This window comes from Pseudorca crassidens, chromosome 13 (assembly GCF_039906515.1).
Source record: "Pseudorca crassidens isolate mPseCra1 chromosome 13, mPseCra1.hap1, whole genome shotgun sequence".
NCBI lineage: Eukaryota > Metazoa > Chordata > Mammalia > Artiodactyla > Delphinidae > Pseudorca > Pseudorca crassidens.
The window spans coordinates 12,388,452-12,409,818 of NC_090308.1; the positions used below are offsets into that span (position 1 = coordinate 12,388,452).

Consider the following 21,367-nt stretch of genomic DNA (forward strand, 5'->3'; position numbering starts at 1 on the left):
AAAGAAAAAAAAAATCACAACAAATGATCCTCCCTTATCCTTATCAGAGACTTTATATATTTTAGCTGAACCACTCAGTACATTTTGCGGGGGCGGGGGCTGGATAGATTCAAAAGAATGGTGAATGTCGTTTCAGTTTTTAAGAGAGTTAAAGTTTTGTGTCTAGCAATTTGGTGATTGCATTAACAACCAGACCTGTGCAGTCCCAGACTCAATCGGGTCTTTGAATCAATTTCAGTCTCGGAAGAACATGTAGAACACTATAATAGTATTAGCAGAAGGCGCACAGGTTTCTTCCTTTCACTGTCTACCGCTCTCCCTCACCTCCCCCCTCTGCCCCCCGCCGCCACTTTTAAGGATGCGATAACTAAACAAAACTGCCTTTGAATCAAATGAAATGTCAAGTGATACATTCTGTAGAATCCCTACCAGATCATATAGGACTGGGTGAGAGATTCAGGGTTCACCTGGATGTGGTCGATCCTACCGCTTCCGTACAGGATGGTAAACAAGTCGTCCTAGAGAGAGGTGGTTTCCATCTTGTTACAGATCAAAAAAGGGAAAACTTGTCTTTTTCCATCCAGTAATCCACTTTAAAATGTCCCTCATTCTTTCAGTCAATCACCTTGTGTTCATTGTGTGTCGGGAATATGCCAGATACTTTCTAATTCTTGTCGATGAAAGTGGGAAGTTAGGTAAGAGTCCACTTCTCGAGGGCTTGGGCGGGATAGGTTACACTTAATGCTGGACATTTTACACTTAAATGACAGTAGAAAAATGCCAGCTCCAGGACAGCTTTCTGGCTATCACTTAAGGTCGCTCTGACTTAAGCGATCCTAAGTCAGAATGTTTTAATGCAAGTCTAGTGTCGGGGGGTGGTCGTGGACAGAATTCCCAAACTGCATTCCCTCTATCTTGGACTCCAGGCTGAAGCAATGCCAGCATGTCATCTCAGGCCTCCTGTCCACTTTTTCTGGGTTTTTTTGGAGGTTACCTGAGCAGCCAGGATCGTTCCAAGGTGAGACTAACAAGATCTAGTGATTCTCTATCTTCTTTTTTGATGTTGTTCAAGTCCTTGGCAGACGTCTTGATAGGACCTCATCCGTACTCCTATCCCCCACCCCCAAAATGAGTTGGGAAGTAGGTGAGCCTCTGAAGAATGGATGCACTCTTCTCCAGGTCATCACTTTTCTGCAGCAAACCAGAACAAGGCATCATTTTTCAGTAGTCCGGCACATGGTGAAGATAGGCAAGAGCTACTGCCCCAGGGAGAATTTTGGTTATCAGGCTCTCTCTTTACCAGTGTTCGGCCAAGCACAACTCTTAATCACTTGGTAGGATATTTGAGAAATGAATGGGAGAGGATCCTTAGGAAGGGAAGTCAGTTCAGGACACCGGGGCTTGTTTTTTAGATTGCATATCTATAAACAGGGACTTCCTGGCCTCAGGGCCATCTTTTAGAAAGTGAAGCTACCTTAGAAGAATCTCCAGCCCAGGAAGATTAGCTGGACTGGACTGATTACGATCCGACTTACTAAAGTTGATCTGTAACCATGGGTTAGGCATCTGACACCAGGGGCAAAAAGGAGCTTTGATACATTCGTTTGTTTAAGAAGTGCTTCAGTAGAAAGAGATTTGAGACAAGCCATCTCCCTGTGGTACCCACGATGCTAGTCTCTCAGGTGAGGCACTGCTGGTTGTTATGGTAGCAGGTTAAATGCTTTCAAAAATAACTGTTATAGTTACCTATGCCTTACGTTGGCCCTAGGTAAATCAAAGAGACTGTTTCTACAGTTTAACACTACTTGCTCATTTCCTTTCTTTTTTTTCCTCTCTCTCTTGTTTTTTTTTTTAACTTGCTCATTTCTTTGTTGAGCCTATCACAACAGCTGAGTGAGAAAATTCAGCAAGGGTGTCTTGAGTTTAGTTGCTGTCCCCATCAGTGTGTTCAAAGATGCTATTTTTAAAGGATGGTTGTAAATTGAAGATTCAGTCAGCTATGTAAGTCACAAAATAAAACACTCTGACTTAGATAACATTTGATTATAATTTGAAATTAAAGTTTGATCCTTTCTTTCTCTTTTGATCATAGGAAATATCTTTTTTTTACATAGTTCTGTTTTATTTTATTCCATGCATTTGTTGTTTTTGCAATTAAATAATAATAAACTTATACTTCTAGGAAGGATTAGACATTACTCTTATTCTAAAATATTTTTCAAATTTCACGTACAACTAAATGCCAGAATGTTTACGTCTGAAAAATATATTAGTGAGAGAAAAAAATTTGAGATGAAATTATGGCACAGATTCCTTTTAAGATGAAATAATCACTTCAACATATAATTTGTCAGGGGAAAAGTTTTAAGGTACTATTTTAATTTTAAAAACCACATAATAAGCATAAAATTACATTCTGCATCTTTCACTTACTATGTGTCCATAACACTGGACACATAGTAAGTTATTTAACACTGAATCTCAGTGTTCTGAAAACTCCATAAAATAAACCTAATGATATCTTAGGCTTAGGTAAAGGTTGTTGGCAGAATTTTTTCTAACCATTTTTTAAAATCATCTGAAATACCTTAAACATAAAGAGTTTAGTTTGATTCAGTGAACCAGAAACTATGGGAAAATATTTGACAGACAGGTTACATCTATTTATCTGTCTGTACACACATATGTGGATGTATCTATATTTGTATCAATATTTGCAAATTTGTAGCAAACTATTATTTGAGAGAAACAAAGCCTGGACTTTGTTTTGATACTGTGACAACACATGCACTTAGAATTCCACCTGAAAATGCAAAAATTTAAATTTTCTCTAAAGAAATATTTTCTATTGTCACTATCTTTCTATGTTAATAGCATTATGATAACATGCAAAACAAGTTTAAGTAAAAGTAAGATTTCGCTTTAATAATTGCTTAAAGGGAAACGGTAGGACAGAGGTACATGATGATCTTTACACATTAAGCAGTTGGTCCACGTTAAGCAGTTGGTTGGCTTTTACAAGATTAATTTTGATAGGGATGTAGGTAAGTCTCATTTTAGATGAACCAATGGCTTTGATCAGCCCCTTATGTGGACAGTGCGTCCCACTCTTCACGATAGGTTAGATGAACCTTGGCTGTTCCAACTGACAGATTATCTGTTATAACAAACTGCTAATAGAAGAGAGAACACCAGTACCCAATGCCAAGTTCTACAGGCTGTGTACTTTGAGGGAACTCAAGTACACTGTGTAACATTTCCTGAGAAGATTATATTTCCATTGCTCGTTTTCTGTAGAAAAAAGAAGGGAGAAGAAATAGAAGCAGAAAGAAGTAGGTTTAAAAAATATGACAGGTCTCTCTCTGTTTTTTTCTAACAGTCTCCTGCAGACAGATCTCAGAAGATTCACGCCGGTGATGAAGTGATTCAGGTCAATCAGCAAACTGTGGTGAGTTTGTTCATTGAGACTTCCGACTTCATATTCCCCTCTAGAACTTTTAAACCGTTTTGCATGCCTTTAAAAATTTTTCAATTTATATCCAATTTTCCATAATTTTAAGCAGTGCTAGGATGAACAGATTTGTGTCTGCCTATTTGCTCATAGCTGATTTCCTTGAGATAAATTCATAGGGGTTTGAGTTTTCGTTATTCATGAGCAAGTGCGCTCTCCTCATTTTCTTTCCTTGAAGGTGGGATGGCAGCTAAAAAATCTGGTGAGAAAGTTGAGAGAGAATCCTACAGGAGTTGTGTTACTGCTTAAGAAGCGGCCCACGAGTTCCTTCAACTTCACTCCCGCCCCCTTGAAAAACCTACGATGGAAGCCGCCTCTGGTCCAGGTACTGTCACTGGTTGAAATCTTTCCTCTGACATCAGCACAAGAACGATGTCCAATATCCAATTTGTCTCCAAAAAGAAAGACTACACTTTGATTGGTTTCAGGAGCTTGTGCATGGATAATTATCCTATAATCTTACTTATATGAAAATAGCCATGCTGGATTTGCATTGAACAGTATGGCAGCCACTAGCCACCAGTGTTTATTTCAACAATTAAAATGAAAGCTTCAGTTCCTCGGTCTCAGCGGCCACATTTCAGTGCTTGGTAGCCACTTGGTGGCAAGTGGCTGCCAGCACTACAGAAAGTTCCTTCTGGTCCTTTTCCTCTCTCGTTGCAAACACGTGCTCACATAAAGGAATCCCGTTTGACCGCTGATCTTAGAGAGACCGCGTGGGGTTGAGCCCTCAGCATGGTTTAAAAAGGCAGGGAGGGGTGTGGACTGTGAGAACCAGCCACCCAGCGGGGCGCTGCATCGCTCCGTTGTTTAGATTTGGCAGTCTTGGGTGATAATAAAAAGCACACTGGTCTTTAGTGAGTTTTATTATTTAAATTCTCTACACACAGTGCACTCCTTACTGCCTACGCCTGGCTGGACCATGCACCCTGAGCAACCTCTTCCTTATGTCATCGGTTCTTAGTGTTTAATTCCTAAATCATGAATGAAAAGCAATCACATTTCAGTGCCCTTTCATAAGACTGAGATTTGCCATTTATATGTAACTTTCTGTGATCTTATTGTACATCTTCAAATGGAAGGAACAGCAGTGGTCTCAAGCCATCAATTTGGACACTTCGTGATGCATACAGCACTGGAAGTATGCCTATGTGTGCACCTTAGGGGTGTGGAGGCACATAAAAGTAAAGACCAGGATGTGGAGGGTGGAGCCAGGAAGGGGCACATAATTAAGTTCACTTTTTAAATAATAACGGAACATATCAGTCGCACCCCAGCTGCTTCTGTTTGCATCGCTCAGTATAAGGGGCACCATCTTTCAGTAGTTTTGGGATTCTCAGGGTGTGTTAAGTAACATCGAAGAGGTCTTCACTGATGGTTGATGGAGTGCTTGCCACACAGCAACTCTGTCAGCTCCTTGGTGCAGGGGCGTAAATGTTAGGTTCTGAAGAAGGGGCGGTGGGTATGGACAGGTAGGTGAAGGAGCCTCCTCCTGAGGAGGTGGGAGCCCTTTGGGGCCTGGAAAACTAGGTGGGATTTAGGAGGCAGATGGGAGGCTGTTTGGTGGAGGAGAGGAACGCTGTTCTTCAGACACACGCCCACCAACCGAGGATGTGCTGCCATCAGGGAAGGGCGGTGCCCAGACAAGGTTTCCTAGAAGCAGAGTGTGTGACAGACATTCTTGTGAAAGCGATTTAGTGCCTGTGCTTTAGGTAAAACTTGTCCGGGAGGGAGGGAGGCAGAATAAGGAGGCTAAGCCAGCAGATGCTGTCTCAGGTAAAGTCTAGTCTTGGCCTGTTACCCAGGTGTAACCACACAGCACGGGCACTGGTAGCTGTACTCAGGGGTGGCAGCTGTCCGCTGAGGGCAGTTTTCCAGAGAAGGGGGCAGCCGTGAGCTTTTAGCAACAGACACTCACAGCAGCCGGGTTCACTGACTGACCAAGGGCTCTGGGTAGACACCACAGCGCTCCTGTAAGAATAAGTAGACCAGACTCTTTGGGGCAGAGGGTGGGAGATAAAGCTAGACCAGTGGACTGAGCTGGATGGGTGGGTATAGAGTCCCAGGCTAAGGAGTGTGGACTTCATCTCACAGGTAATTTTTGTCAACAGGTTGACAGTTGATTTTTACACTAATATTTGCATCAGTTTGCTAGGGCCACTGTAACAAAGTACCAACGACCGGGTGACCGAAACAAAAGTTTATTCCTTCCAAAGTCTGGAGGCTAGAAGTCTCAGATCAAGGTTAGCTTCTTCTAAGGTCTCCCTCCTTGGCTTGCAGATGACCGTCTTCTCCCTGTCTTCACGTTGTCTTTCCTCTGTGTGTCTGTGTCCTCTCCTCTTCTTATAGGGACACCAGTCATACTGGATTAAGGCCCACCCATAAGACCTCGTATTATTTTTTTTATTTTTATTTATTTAATTTTTTGGGGGGGGATGCGTGCTATGTGGCATGTGGGATCTTAGTTGCCTGACCCAGGGATCAAACCTGCGCCCCCTGCAGTGAAAGTGCAGAGTCTTAACCACTGGACCACCAGGGAATTCCCACATGACCTCATTTTATTTATTTATTTGTATTTATTTATTTATTTATTTTGCGGTTCGCGGGCCTCTCACTGTTGTGGCCTCTCCCGTTGCGGAGCACAGGCTCCGGACGCGCAGGCTCAGCGGCCATGGCTCACGGGCCTAGCCGCTCCGCGGCATGTGGGATCTTCCCGGACCGGGGCACGAACCCATGTCCCCTGCATCGGCAGGCGGACTCTCAACCACTGCGCCACCAGGGAAGCCCCCTCATTTTAAATTAAACATGTCTTTAAAAATCCTATCTCCAAAGTACAGTCACATTCTGAGCTACTGGGGGTTTGGGGGACACAGTTTAGTCCATGATACTACCTAAACACAAGAAACACCAGTTGGGAGCTGTTACACGTGTAGGTGATGGGTAATGTTGTTCCGGGCGAGGCTAGGACGGGGCAATTCTAGGGAAAGACTAATGCAAGAGGCCATTTGGAAGAAGCATCAAGAGGACTCACAAAGCACCACAGCGTAGTGGACAGGAAGGGGCCCCGGAGCTGAACTCCTTGAGTTCAAATCCCACCTCTGCCACATCTTAGCTGGGGGACCTCAGCTAAGTATTTCTGAATCCCACTCCTAATTACTCATGTTGACAGCAGAGGTTTTGGGGTAGGGGTGAGGAAGGTGGGCAAGGCAAGGAAGAAGCAGATGTGAAATGTGGCAGTGAACCTGGGTGGCAATACCAGTGACAAAAATTAGAATGTCAGGAAAGAGCCATCTGGGAGGCAGAGATGACAGGTCTTCTGGGCATCACTGAGCTTGAAGTGACAGGAAAATTCAGGTGGATGTGTTCAGAAGGGAAGTGAAAATGATATCTAAGTATAGGCTAGAGTTAGTTCCTTGACCTATGGAAATGCACTTAAGAAGGGGCATGCTTCCTTTTTCTTTGGTTTTCTCTACCTTCCTGCCCGGTTCCACGAACTGTGCAATTTGTGGGAAGAGGTGAAGGTGAGGCATGAGACACCTAGCTTTGCTTCTGACCCAGGGAGGGAAAACCGTCAAAATGCAGAGCCCGTTTTACAGCTTAGCTATTAGGCATCTGGTGATGTGTCCAGGATATTTTCAGAACATGAACTCTGGTAGACCAGTACTGCGTACAGTTTCTTAGCCCCCGCCCTGGCTGTTGCCCTGTGTGTCATTCTTCAGGGGTCTGTATGCCTGGGTGCCCACCTCTGCTGGGAGGGAGCATCTTTAGTTCTTGTCCACATCATTCATGTTGTCACTGAAAAGCTGTTCATCGCTCTGTTTTTAGGCCACAATCATGGTAAACAAGGGTTATTTATTTAGAAGTAACCATCAGTGTTGGAGTTTTCGGAAAATGCCTGTTCTATGGAAATGCTCCAATTTTCTTCTGTTTCTATTTGTTGAGGGCCTGGGTCCTGGCCCCATGTTTTCAGACATTGCCCAAGATTGTCAGAATGAGATGTGGATCAATTATATAGTTCGGAGAGTTGACAGACTGTGGTGTACGCTCTGGGAGACTGTTTCTCTGGGCCTCGGCATCTCTCCCCCAAATGGGGCTGTCTTTCTGTGAGCACTGGCTACTCCCGTCCTCCCAACCCTTTGACTCCCATTCCCACTCTCACTTCCAGGAGATAGGGGGTCTTCCATTCATCACCACCTGGGCTAGATAGGGCGTAGGTGTCCTTTTATTACGCCCCGGGGTCTAGCACTGTCCTCACTTGCTGCCTCCCACTGGCCTTCACCCAACATCTTCATGCCCTGACTCATTTTCTTGCTGTTCCTTTACCATCTAGAAAAGGCCAGTCATTGCTGTGATTGTAGAAGAGATAGGATTGAAGCTCTCACACAAGATTTTAAAATATTTTTTAAAAGCTGTGTGGATTTTAAATTTGAAAAATTAACTTGTGTGTGTGTGTATACTACTAAATTAGACAGCATGAGGTTGGGTACTTACTGTGCGACGAGCCCTGTGCTAAGCCCGTTACATGTATTACGTTACCTAATTCTCACAGCTACCCTGTGTTGCTACTATCTTTGTCCCTGTTTATTCCCATTCTGTAGAAGAGGCACAGAGAAGTTGAGTGATTTGCCTGGAAGATACACACCTAATCAGAGGTATAACCAAGATTACACCCAGGCAGTCCGAATTCCGAGCCCATACTCCTAGTGAGTGGTAGCATTGTTAGTAATTAGTGTGAACTAACTCATTCTGTCCTCACTGCAGCCCTACGTGAGAGGCACTGTCAGTATGGCTGTTTTTCAGAGGAGAAAACTAAGACTTGGGAGTTTAAGTGATTTGCTCAGAGCTGGAATTCTAACCTGCCTGACACCTGGCTCCTGGGCCTCTGCCTTTCTTGCACTATGCACCTAGGCTTTCAGAGCTCTTGGTAAATGGTTTATGTAATATATACAATGGAATACCACTCAGCCATAAAAAAGAATGAAATAATGCCATTTGTAACAACATGGAAGTACCTAGAGATTATCATACTAAGTGAAGTAAGTCAGAGACAAATACCATATGGTACCACTCGTTCGTGGAATCTAAAAAATGATACAAATGAACTTATTTACAAAACAGAAACAATCTCACAGACAGAAAACAAACTTATGGTTACCAAAGTGGGGAGGGAGGGAGGGATAAATTAGGAGTTTGGGATTAACAGATACACACTACTATATATAAAATAAAAAGGTCCTATTGTATAGCACAGGGAACTATATTCAATACCTTATAATAACCTTTAATAGAAAAGCATCTGAAAAAGAATATGTGTATATATGTATATATATACACACACACACACACACACACACACACACACAACTGTATCACTTTGCTGTACACCTGAAACTAACACAACATTGTAAATCAACCATACTTTAAAAAAAACAAAACAAAAAAACTCTCGGTACATTTTGAGTGTCTCAAAGCAGAATACACGTTGGATGTTTCCAGTAGCTGCAGACACACAAATGACCTGGGCCCCTGTTTACCCAGGGGCTGGTGTTGGTTTTGGGGAGAATGATCTCCGAGGTAACGTTCATGCTTTTACACTTACTCCCTTTCAGACCTCGCCTCCGCCCACAACCACTCAGTCCCCGGACAGCACAATGGATGCCTCACTGAAGAAGGAGAAGCCAGCCATCCTGGATCTTTATATCCCTCCTCCACCGACCGTTCCCTACTCCCCCCGGTATGTCGGTGCCCATTTCTGTGGTGTGCACGTCTCCTCGCGTGGAGGTGCTAGTGGTGGTGTGAAGACCACAAGTATCTCGAGAGGAGACGCTGCTGACACTCCAGTGTGTTGGGGATGAGTCTTGAATCCACCGTCAAAAAGTATCGCCCTGGGCATGGGCGTTGGGGAATGGGTGAAGGGGGTCGAAAAGGACAGACTTCCAGTTACAGGCGAAGTCCTGGGGGTGTAATGTACAGCGTGGTGACTGTTGTTAACAATGTCGTGTATCTTTCAAAGTTGCGGAGGGAGTAGATCTTAAAAGTGCTCATCACAGGAAAGCAAGAATTGGTAACCACATGCGATGATTGTTTTGCCGTACATACGTAAACCATTACGTTGTACCTCTGAAATGAATACAGTGTTATATGTCGATTATACCTCAATGAAACCAGGGGTGGGGGAAGTGTGATCCTTTAGGGGGAAGTGTAGGAACAGATCTAGTTTTATGGGCCTTGAAGCCAGCCAGTATGATGGGGAGGGGGCTGATTAAAGCATGTGCTCTCGGGGACTGCATTGTTTTAATTCTTCACTGGGCATCGAAGTTTCATTAACTACACGGTACATTTATCTCTGGGGCAGAAGATAATAAATATTTCTGTGAGATTGATTAAAGTTACAGTTTTATTTTGCTGAGAGGGATGTGTTCTCCGTAGGACTTAAAAAATGTGAAAATAGGTGTGGATGGGCTGTATTTGCATGGCCATGTGTGTTTATGTGTGTGTGTCTATTAGAAATTCTTCAGGATCGTTACTTTCTTAATGGCTATCGTAAATGTTTATGGTAAAATGAGGACGGTCATGCTAGATGTTATATAGGGGATGACTAAGGTATGAAAATATAGGCTTATGTATATCATCTTACATGTTTACATATGCTGGTAAAAGTAGAGAATCTGGCTCATTTATGAAACATACATTTACTGAGAGTTGGGCCTGATTTACCATCTTATGCAAAACAGATGTAGTTCTTGCCCCCAGAGAACTGCCAATATCTTAGTCAACTGTTCAAGAATAAATTGAGAAATACTTAATCATGCTGTACTATTTCATAAGACACAGTTTGGACTGAACTTACAGTGATTTTTCACTTCAGGGTGGACTTTTTCATTTGTTTGTTTTTGTTTGAAGCTGTGCTCTTCGCTTCTGCTGTGTTTCTCTCCTGGGCACAAAGAAAAATTAATGTCATTTTCCTCTTCCTTGAGTCTCGGTTTGCCCAGAAGTTATTATAGCATGTAGAGCAGTGGCTGCAGTGATCAGGGGCTTTCTGGTTGGTAGACCAGGCTCTTCCCTGTATTCACAGACCAGAGTCCTGTGGTCACGAGATCTGAATTGTGTTTAAAATTACAAGGAGTTGTTGCTTTTGCACATAAAGAGCAGAGGGTTTCACTGATAGAACAAACCAGTGTGTGGACTGTTCTATCAGAAACTGTAGGCTGTAGGGAGGATGGCCCCGACCCCCCAGTCCTGAATATTCTTGTCTGGGTCTCAGTGAGGGGTCACAGGAGCTGTGGTAAGAAGAAGGGTACGTACGTAGTAAAAGTGAAAGGGATCTGGTGCTTTGATTCTACTGGGGGAAACACATGGGCACACGCACACCATTAATGAAGGATATTTTATTTTATTTTTTAAAAATTTGTTATTTACTTATTTAGTTTTGGCTGTGTCGGGTTTTAGTGGATCTGTGGCACGCGGGATCTTCGTTGAAGCATGCGGGATCTTTCGTTGCAACGCGGGCTTCTCTCTAGTTGTGGCGTGCGGGTGTTCTCTCACTAGTTGTGGCGCACAGGCTCCAGAGCATGTGGGCTCTGTAGTTTGCAGCACGCAGCCTCTCTAGTCGAGGCGCGCGAGCTCAGTAGTTGCGGCGCGAGGGCTTAGTTGCCCCACGGCATGTGAGATCTTAGTTCCCTGACCAGGGGTCGAACCCGCATCCCCTGCATCGGAAGGTGGGTTCTTTACCGCTGGACCACCAGGGAAGTCACTGAAGCATATATTATTAGGAATGAAATGTGCAAATGGTCACAGAGAACAAGTGGTGAGTCATGAAAGCTTTGTGAATGGGGAAGTTATATGCCGGGTTTAAAAGTGTAGAAGGAGATAGATTCGTGGTGGGGAAAGGGTATGCAGGCAGCAGGCTCACTGGGAACACCAATAGGCAAGGCTGTTCCTTAGACTGTTTTTGAACTCAGTGGATTCTGGGTTTATCGAGTAGTTTTGCAATGAGCCCCTAATGGAATTTACTCAGTGCCAAAAATTTAACCAGCTGGTAATCTGGACTCAACTAAAATTAATTTTAAGTTTTATTATAAGCTGACATTTAGAAAGAACGAAGTTGCAAGCAGCGGTCCAATTTTTGCTGGTTTCTGTACTTTGTTTAGAAAATAGACACTTTCCATTGGCCGCTCTAAAGGCCCCTTTGTAATCTTTGACATCATTTCCAAACCTGACAACTGCCATTGCACATCAAGTGTCTTCTTTGCTGGATCTTGGCAAAGAGACTACTCCTGGCATGAGAAAAAAGGTTCAATAGATCACACCTTCACTTGTGGTGTCTGTAGTAAGGAGGAGATTCAACTCTAGGACAGATGTACAGGAAAACCAGAGCTAGCTCTTCAAGATATATGTGTATCCCTTAAACAACTATGAAAAAAAATCTCATTTTCTCTTATTTAGTAGGATCATGGTATTTACTCTTATTTAATAGGATCTCTGTGTATTTGAGAAGCAACTGTGATTGAAAAAGTGTTGCTTTTTCCTCCACAGGGAGAGGAGGATTTGTTTTCTTCCGTGCGCTAGAAGCAGAATGTATCCTATAATTCTTCAGTGTGAGAGGATCTTCGTAAGCAACGTAATTATTGCCCTCTATCTTGCAGGGAAGAGAATGGGAGTTCCGTTTACGGATTCAGTAAATGTAAACAGCCACAGCCTGGCCCTAAGGGTTCTGAGTCCCCCAATTCCTTCCTGGACCAGGAAAGCCGGAGACGGAGATTTACCATCGCTGATTCCGATCAGTTGCCAGGGTATTCCGTGGAAACCAATATTCTGCCCACAAAAATGAGAGAGAAAACACCATCCTATGGTACGTTGCTGAGTGTTTGTTTTGTTTCTCTTCCCCTCCCCCTTCCTTATTTGGAACTGTTGGATGAATTCGGCAGACTTGAAGGGTAATCCAAGGAAAACATAAACCTCAATGAAATTCTAAGTATGAGACCTTTGTTCATCTTTCTAAAGCTAAGACTTGTTGAGTCATTACACTGCCTGGCATGCAAGCCCAGCGGGGTGAGATCATGTTACAGTTCCAACTTCCAGTGCCTGCATTTTAACTTGGAGCCGCTTTGCTCCGTGGACCCACAGACGCAAGTTCAGCATGCCTCTGTCCTAATGGTTTGCTGTGGAAATACAGTGCTTTAAAATACTTCTCTTATTTTTAAACTGTGTTATTTTGCTTATGCTGAAGTGAGTGTGATGTCAGGGTGGGGGAGGGTCTAGTTCTAAATAAAGGGAAGGATTCTCTAAAGTCCAAAAACGCTGTCGGCTTTTCCTTTTCCTTCCCCTCCCTCTGAAGGCAAGCCCCGGCCTTTGTCCATGCCTGCGGATGCGAGCTGGATGGGGATTGTGGACCCTTTTGCTAGACCTCGAAGTCATGGGAGGAAAAGTAAGTTTAATTTAAGCAAACTGAAAAACACCAAACCTGGAGTCCAAAACCCAGACCCTCGTTTCAGCCCTTTTGTGCTCTAATGACCATAAAATCATCTTCTCATCTGCAAAATCAGGGGTTGCTGAAGGCCTCTAAGGTCCTATCTGTGTGTAGAATGGCAGAAATACATATTCCTAGGTAGTGATTGTAAATCTCCTAAACAGTATTGTGTGCTTTAAAAAGGCTGTAGACACTGATGGTCCAATTTCTAAACACATAGAAATACACTATTCGTTAAACAATCTCATCGTCAATTTTATGACTATTATTATTGGAACCTGTTTGATTTTTGACCAACAGACATGGGTGTTTTTCTCCCCAATCCTTCTTGTGTTAGTCCAATTTTATGACTATTATTATTGGAATTTGTTTGATTTTTGACCAACAGACATGGGTGTTTTTCTCCCCCAATCCTTCTTGAGCTAGAGAGTAACTACTATTGGAAAAGAAACTTGTGTTTAATTTACCCTGTAATCAAAGTTACAGGTGATAGCACTGGTCTTTTGAGGAAAATGTTTATAGTCTTATTTTTGGCCAGATTACATTCGATTGTCAGGACATCGTAACATTGCTTTTGTGGCACTGAAACAAAGAGCTGGTGAAAAGTTAGAGAACAGTAGGCCTTAGATTGTAAAAGGAAGAAGAGAAAAGTTCTGGAGGCCTAACTTCCAAAGTGATCAACCCCTGACTTCTCCCTGCGACTTGGTAAAGTTTGTCACCTAAGTACCCAAATCACCTGGATTACACTAAATTGGAAAAGGGAGAAGTTGCCTTCTAAGGTCCAAGATACCCTTAGTTGACAAGAAAATCTGTGGAGCAGACAGCAGGGGGCAGGGCAGTTCTTTGTTTAGATTGAGAAATGTCCACATCTTCTTTGCCATTCTTTTTAGCATTTGAAGTCCCCGATTTAGACTTTTATTTCGTTTAAGGTTGAGATATGGGGTGTAGGGGTGGGGAGTGTGAGGTCAGGAAAATGGAAAGATACTTGACCTCCATCCCACCTTCTACATTTTTTCTGGTGTTATCATTTTAGAAAGAAAGGTACCTGCATAAAGGGCAATTAAAAAAAATAACAGCTTTTTTGAGAGACAACTCGCATACCATAAAGCTCACCCTGTTAAAATGTACGATTCAGTGGTTTTTAGTATATTCATAGAGTTGTGCTAATTCCAGAATATTCTATCACTTCAACAAAAAATGCCTGTAAGCAGTCATTCCTCATTCCCTCCTCCTTCAGCTCCTGGCAACCAAAAATCTACTTTCTTTTTTTTTTTTTTTTAACTTTCATAGTCATCTTTTTTTTCTTTTTTAAATAAATGTATTTATTTTTGGCTGTGTTGGGTCTTCGTTGCAGTGCGCAGGCTTCTCATTTTGGTGGCTTCTCTTGTCGCGGAGCGCGGGCTCTAGGCACGTGGGCTTCAGGAGTTGTGGCACGTGGGTTCAGTCGTTGTGGCGCACAGGCTTAGTTGCTTTGCGGCATGTGGGATGTGGGATCTTCCTGGACCAGGGCTCAAACCCACGTCCCCTGCATTGACAGGCGGATTCTTAACTACTGAGCCACCAGGGAAGCCCTGAAAATCTACTTTCTGTCTCTGGATTTACTTTTTCAAGGCATTTCATATAAATAGACTCCTACAAAATGTGGCTTTTTGACAGTGGGCACTTTTTAACGTAACTTTTCCCCTTTGATTACAGAAACAAAACAAATTGTTGGAAAACCTCTAGAAGGTACGAGAAAACTAATCTGTAATCTGCTTCCCCAACCTAGAAATAATCACTCTGAATGTTTTGTGTATCTTCTAGTTGTTCCTATATTTACGTATTATACGCTTAGAAAAATGTGCAAAATGGAATAGATAGATATTCAGTAATACTATGAAAGGGGAACGTTAACAGGTGTATTTTTGGTAATAGCTGCATTAGTAATCCATCTTATGGCAATAGCACCTCTTCATTCAGTCTGCTGTGGTTGAGCATTTAGGTTATCTGTGTTTTCCCCCCCAATTGTTAATATTGCTTCAATAAGCATCTTGTACGTAGTTCTTCATCCGTTTTTAAAAGTGGAATTTCTGAGTCAAAAGAATGCTACATGTTGCCAGGGTGCCCTGCATTTTATGTTTCTATTCAGTTTCTTACCCCCCTGCCCCCATCCCAGGGGGTCTACTGGCTTTTAGGGTGGGGTCATTCTTCCTTCTCCAGAAATGTCCCAAGCCTTGCAGAGCATTAAAATCTTTGAACCCCATCCATTAAAGGTGAAGAGTGCCTGCCCTGCATTCAGAGTGATACCCAAAGGCATCTCACCTCCTGAATGCTCCTTAGGGATGCTCGGAATAAGAACCACCGTTCCAGGGGCACGTGCTCTGGGCTGCAGGCATTGAGCAGGGACAGATGCGGAAGGACTGATAGAATTATAAGATTTTCTCTTTGGTTTTTTGATTTCAAGTGAAATCATGAAAATTCTACACTGATTAAGAAGTGCGGGGGAAAAAAAAAAGGGCTTCCCTGGTGGCACAGTGGTTGAGAGTCCGCCTGCCGATGCAGGGGACACGGGTTCGTGCCCTGGTCTGGGAACGGGAGAGGCCACAGCAGTGAGAGGCCCGCGTACCGCAAAAAAAAAAAAAAAAAGAAGTGCGGGCCCTCTGATTCTGCTCTGCCCCTGTGTTACCTCTCAGGTGGAAAAGCAGCCTGAAGTGTGCACCTACCTCTTCCGTTTCTGCTTTCTCAGCACCCAGTGGTGTGAGCCTGGCCGCCTGGGGGGCCTGGTAGCCCATCCCTGGGAGGAGGGCAGGGTGTGCTGCCACCTTCAGAGGCAGCGCCATGCAGAGGACGGGTATTTTAACGGACTACTTGTGGGCTTTGTCTGAAAACAGGTGAGGACGGCCTTTGCCGGTATTTCAGTAATGAGCGGATCTCTCCGATCATCGAAGAAAGGTCATCCCCCCCATACCGTTTCTCAAGGCCCACGGCCGAGAGGCAGCTGGTCCGAGGTGCAGACTACATCCGAGGCAGCAGGTGCTACATCAGCTCAGATCTCCACAGCAGCGCCACGATTCCATTCTCGGAGGAAGGGACCAAAAAGAAAGCCAGCTCCTCGGCAGCCAAGTCCTCTTCTCCAGAACCGTCCCTGCTGGTCAGCTGGTTTACTCGCCTGAAACTGTTGACTCACTGAGCCCTGCGTTCCCGGGACCCTCCCCGTCTCCTGCTACCAAGTGCCTTGCGTCCTCAATCAGCAACTTGTTTTGATTTTCATCCACAGTATTATGCAGCGACCTTATGCGATTTCGTGGGTTTTCTTTTTTCTTCTTCTTTTTTTTTTTTTAAGTTGTATACTGCACTTGGAATTTTGAAATCATTGGATGGGAACAAATCCAGAGAATCTTAGATGCTGGCTTATGGAGGCCAAAGGAGGGAAATGGGGAGAGTCCGCTTTTTCTTTTTGCTTCCTTGAGAGTCAGAACACGGAGACACACTCCCTAAACCACAGCCTTGGCGAGGAATGTTATCGTCGTTATGAGTATCTGGGCCATTGTTCTTTTTAGGGGGGTGGGACTACAGTTGGTGGCCAGTGTCACACAGATGTGTTGGTTTTTGGTCCAACCTCTTCACCTGAAAAAGCCAGTGGAGAAAACAGTTTTGTTTTGATCTTTCAAGCTCCATGCCACATGTGTAAGTGTAGCAGCTTTGACTTCGAAATAACACGTGGGAAGCATCTGATGCTCTTTCAGAGCAGAGGTTTGAGTGTAGGCCAGTTACACTTAGTTAATGCCCTTTTCATAACAGTCTCAGTGTAAGTCAGTTAATACAGAAGCACGTGAAAAGGTTTAGATAGGGCTTACTACACACAAAGACGTTTATGGTTATTTGTGAAGGGTGTTGTATATTATTGTCTTTAAGGGAAAAGAAGCTATAAGATTTGCTGACAGCCAAAGTATCATTGAGAAAAATGAAACAACCATACTTAGGTTTATGAGAGAGACATCAGTTTGCATTTTGACCTGTTCAATGACTATCTTCTAGAAAAGAATGGACAGTTCTTCAAAACTGTACACATTTTGCTAATTAGAAATCTCTTGGAAAATCTCACGGTCACTCATTTTCAACTAGCATCAGGTATTTTGGAAAAGTGTGTCTGGATATTAACTCTTGTTTAAACTGAATGTATGATATTTTGCTAGAATGGAAAAGTACTATCTTGTTAATTTAAGTGTTTTAAATATAGTTGTATATTTTTCTTACTCTTAGTCACATGTAATTGATATATTTCTGTTTTGTGTCCTACATGAAGCTAACGAAAAAAGTGTTCAAAATGTTTTCAGGTTTACCAGTGACCACCTTGGCTGTTGCCACTGTGGGCACTATTGTTAAAAAAACAAAATAAACCCTCCCAACCATTTTAGGATTTTATGGATTAGAAATGGGGGCGTTGAGGGACCGTGTGTAAAGTAAAATTACATTTGGAGAATTTTCTGAGCTATATCTCTGGGCAAAGCTGGTATCTCCTATTCAAAAATATCTTCCCCTCACCCCTTGAAATGTCTACTTTGCTGAACTGCCTGAAATTGGAGATTGCTTGGAGTTAACATCTTCCTTTTAAAATGCCTCTGGTGGGACTTCCCAGGCGGTCCGGTGGTTAAGACTCCATGCTTCCAACGTAGGGGGTGCAGGTTCAATCTTTGGTCGGGGAACAAAGATCCCACGTGCTGCGCATTGCGGGCAAAATATTAAAAAAAAAAAAAAGCCTCTGGTGGGGTTAAGGGAGCTGGCAACCGCTCGCATATTAGTGTGAATGAATTCAGTCAGGCTGTTTTCCTGTCAACCAACCCCCAAGGGAACTGCAGTGAAGATATAGTTGTTTCATGGGGAATGAAAAGGGGTTTGGCCAGTGGAGGAGAGAAGAGGCTTGGAATGCGTGATTCATTGGGTGCTTGACAATACAGTATAAGGGCAGAGCAGGGGCGGGGAAGTCTGGTAACAGGGCACTGATGACTAGAAGGGACTATGGAAAGCGGGGGAGAGCCAGCCCTCGCCCTTTGACTGTTAGCGTGGCCCAGAAAATGGGGTGGCAACTCTTCCTCTCACTCGTCCTCTCACATCACTCTCAGATCCCCTGAGTAATGAGTTTAGTGGTTTTGGAGGTCTTAGCTGGAGGTCAGCCCCTTTTCTGTGGAGTAAATGTCCTTTGTGATCAAATGACCATCCTCAGATGAATTTTCAGTGCCCAACTCAAGTACAGTAACTGTGCCCAATCAGTGTTTCTCAGACTGTTCCCTGAAGTCCTAAGGGGAGGCCACAGAAGTTTCTGGGTTCTCTACCTTCAGTCAGCCTCCACCACTTCATTTTTATTTTTATTTGGGATTTTCTCCTGAAATGTGTTTGAGAAATAGATTGCTGCTTAAAGAAGTTTCTATGTATCTTTACTGTTGACATATATAATTAATAGTTTAATACTAATTTCTTAGAAATTAATGGAAACTGCTGGCCTCAGTATTAATCCAGGTTTAATGGTAGACATGTGTGAACATATGAAGATGTAGAATGACACTTTTTGACATGATCCTTTAAAACAGTGATTTTTGATTACTACCAGACCCAACTCAACACTAACCCTTTTGTATAGTAAATATTTTATAATATCACTACAGTCATCAAATGAAATTCATGGATGATAAAACCTTCTTACATACATAAGAGCATCATCCCTATTTGCTGTTCCAAAATGAAATAGGTACTATAACTGACCTCTATACATCCCCATCAATATAATGTCCTAACTGAATATAAACAAATATACACATATAAATATTTTGTAATGAAATCATTATTTTAATATGTAAATGCTCTAGCATGATTACATTACAAGATGTATGAAATCATGTAACAAAGCACACACTTGTATCTGTACATGAAATCACCAGGCCTGTGGCAGCTACACAGGCCTGCTGTGCTGGCAACTCAACATCAGAAATGGGATTGATGTCAGCAATGCAATTTTCTAAAATGGGGCCAATTCTTTTTTTTTTAATTGAACGAACAATTCTTTAAATTCTATAGCGCTTTACAATTTTTAAAAGTTTCACACACGTGATTTCATATAATCCCATAATAATCCTTTTTTTCCCCTACCCCTATCCTGCCCCTTCTCCTTTCCCTCTCCCCACTGATAACTACTAGTTTCTTCTCTATATCTGTGAGTCTGCTTCTTTTTTGCTTTATTCACTGGTTGTATTTTTTTAGATTCAACATATACATGATATCATACAGTATTCTCTGTCTGACTTATTTCACTTAGCATAAAGCCCTCCAGGTCCATCCATGTGGCCACAAATAACAAAATGTCATTCTTTTTTATGGCTGAATAGTATTCCATGTATATATATATATGTATGTATTGCACATCTTCTTTGTCCATTCATCTGTTGATGGACGCCTAGGTTGCTTCTATACCTTGACATTGTAAATAATGCTGCTATGAACATTGGGGTGCTTGTATCTTTTTGAATTAGTGTTTATGGTTTTTTTGGATGTATACACAGGAGTGGAATTGCTGGGCCATATGGTAGCTCTAATTCTTAGTTTTTTGAGAAACCTCCATAGTGTTTTCCACAGTGGCTGCACCAATCTATATTCCCACCAACATTGTACGAGAGTTCCCTTTTCTTAACATGTGGCCAATTCTTGATAAGGTTCTAGACAAAACAGAATTCTGTAACAGTTACATCCATATAGTGTTTACTGGGTGCCTGGCATGGTTCTAAATACTTACCTGACAACTTTATGAGGCGGGTGCCACTGTGATTCCCATTTTACATCTGAGGGCACAGGGCTGGTAGGGCAGAGCTGGGATTAAAGTCAAAGCAGTCTAGCTCTGGCAACCTTGTTCATCATCACTTTGCTGTACACTTTCCCTCAGTTTATAGAATAATTGCATTCCTGAAAAATCCAATGCATATTAAAACTGGGCTAGAGGTTCCCTGTATGTTTATATATAAAACAAAATTAGATTCTAATTTTCAGCTAAACTCAGATAATTCTAGACTGGCTTTCCATCTACATGAATATTTCGTCGGGCAATTGATAGTTGTGCTGATGGGGGACGGTTTCTTGCTGGGAGGGGTCTAACCTGTAGAACTTGTGTAGCATCCGTGTTCCATCTGTTGAATGTAGATAGTGGCTGTCCTATCATTAGCACCTCAAAAGCCCTTACAGTTCCAAAACCACATCTAAGGGGCAGTACCATCCCTTTGAGAACAAGTGATTTAAAAGAAATGCTGTTTCATCTTTGAGTAGAGTTCCAGTCTTCACGTTATACATTTGTCAATTTTCTATCTTTACTTCTGTCTCCTCAGTTCTCTCCCCACCACACCGGAAGTTTTAGAACCTGTTTTGTGAGGGTTGTTTTTGTTTTTCCACCTGAAAGTCAAGCAGTTGTTTGTTGCCTCCTCTGGCCCAAAGACCATCAGTATTCCCAAGTTTCAGTTTATTAGCCCTCAGAAAACTCTAAGAGGTATTTACTCTTAACTTTTCATCCGCCAAAGAGCTGGTGTAAGTAAATGTCTTTGACACAAGTATGTTGCTTTTTTGCCACCAGAGGCATAAATGGGACGGCCATGCAGGCCTAATTTGGATGTTTCCACCTATTGAATCTGTGGTTAGTCCTTACAGAGAAGTGGGTCACATTTTGCTCCCACTCTTTTTTTTTTTTTTTTTAACTTTTTGTCCTTTATGTACCAATTTTTTTTTTAACATCTTTCTTGGAGTATAATTGCTTTACAATGGTGTGTTAGTTTCTGCTGTATAACATAGTGAATCAACTATACATATACATATATCCCCATATCTCCTCCCTCTTGTGTCTCCCTCCCACCCTCCCTATCCCACCCCTCTAGGTGGTCACAAAGCACCGAGCTGATCTCCCTGCGCTATGTGGCTGCTTTATGGACCAGTTTATCTCTTTCAAGGTAGAATGGATTCATCAAATCTGTCTTAAAAGATTAAACTATTTGATTCCTTTACATTGCAAGGGGTGACACCTGGCTTCTCATGACAGTGGCACCCAGTCAAGTAGCACCTTCCAAGTGTGCCTGCTCCCCCAACGCCCCGCCGCCACCCCCGGTACCATCCATGTGATTGAACCTTGTAGTGCTGTTGACAAACGCAGAGTCGAGTTAATTTAGAAAACACATGGACAACCTGCCCATTCTTTTCCTAACCCCAAACATCCAAGGCTCACGTAAGCCATGAACATGTTATTTCAGCTGTCAGAGTAATGAAACCATTAGCCAGGAGGTGCAGGTAATTCAAGATTATTGAAGACACAGCATCTTAGCAGGGCATTTGAGTAGGTATGTGTGTGTTTTTTCAAGCTCATATTTTAAAACTTAACATCA

At 42.8% G+C, this 21,367-nt stretch overlaps 1 protein-coding gene across 5 annotated transcripts in view; it reads left to right on the forward strand.

Moving 5' to 3' along the window:
• Positions 1-17,373, forward strand: part of CNKSR3 (CNKSR family member 3) — a 100,897-nt gene extending 83,524 nt beyond the window's left edge. For 4 of the 5 annotated variants that reach the window (XM_067701718.1, XM_067701716.1, XM_067701719.1 and 1 more), the window contains 7 exons: positions 3,380-3,448; positions 3,690-3,836; positions 9,121-9,245; positions 12,157-12,362; positions 12,849-12,938; positions 14,676-14,708; positions 15,851-17,373. In XM_067701718.1, the coding sequence (XP_067557819.1) occupies positions 3,380-3,448; positions 3,690-3,836; positions 9,121-9,245; positions 12,157-12,362; positions 12,849-12,938; positions 14,676-14,708; positions 15,851-16,149 (969 nt within the window). In that variant the 3' untranslated portion in view covers positions 16,150-17,373. The remainder of the gene's footprint in view (positions 1-3,379; positions 3,449-3,689; positions 3,837-9,120; positions 9,246-12,156; positions 12,363-12,848; positions 12,939-14,675; positions 14,709-15,850) is intronic. The other variant, XM_067701717.1, reaches the window with a different exon arrangement.
• Positions 17,374-21,367: the final 3,994 nt, after the last annotated feature.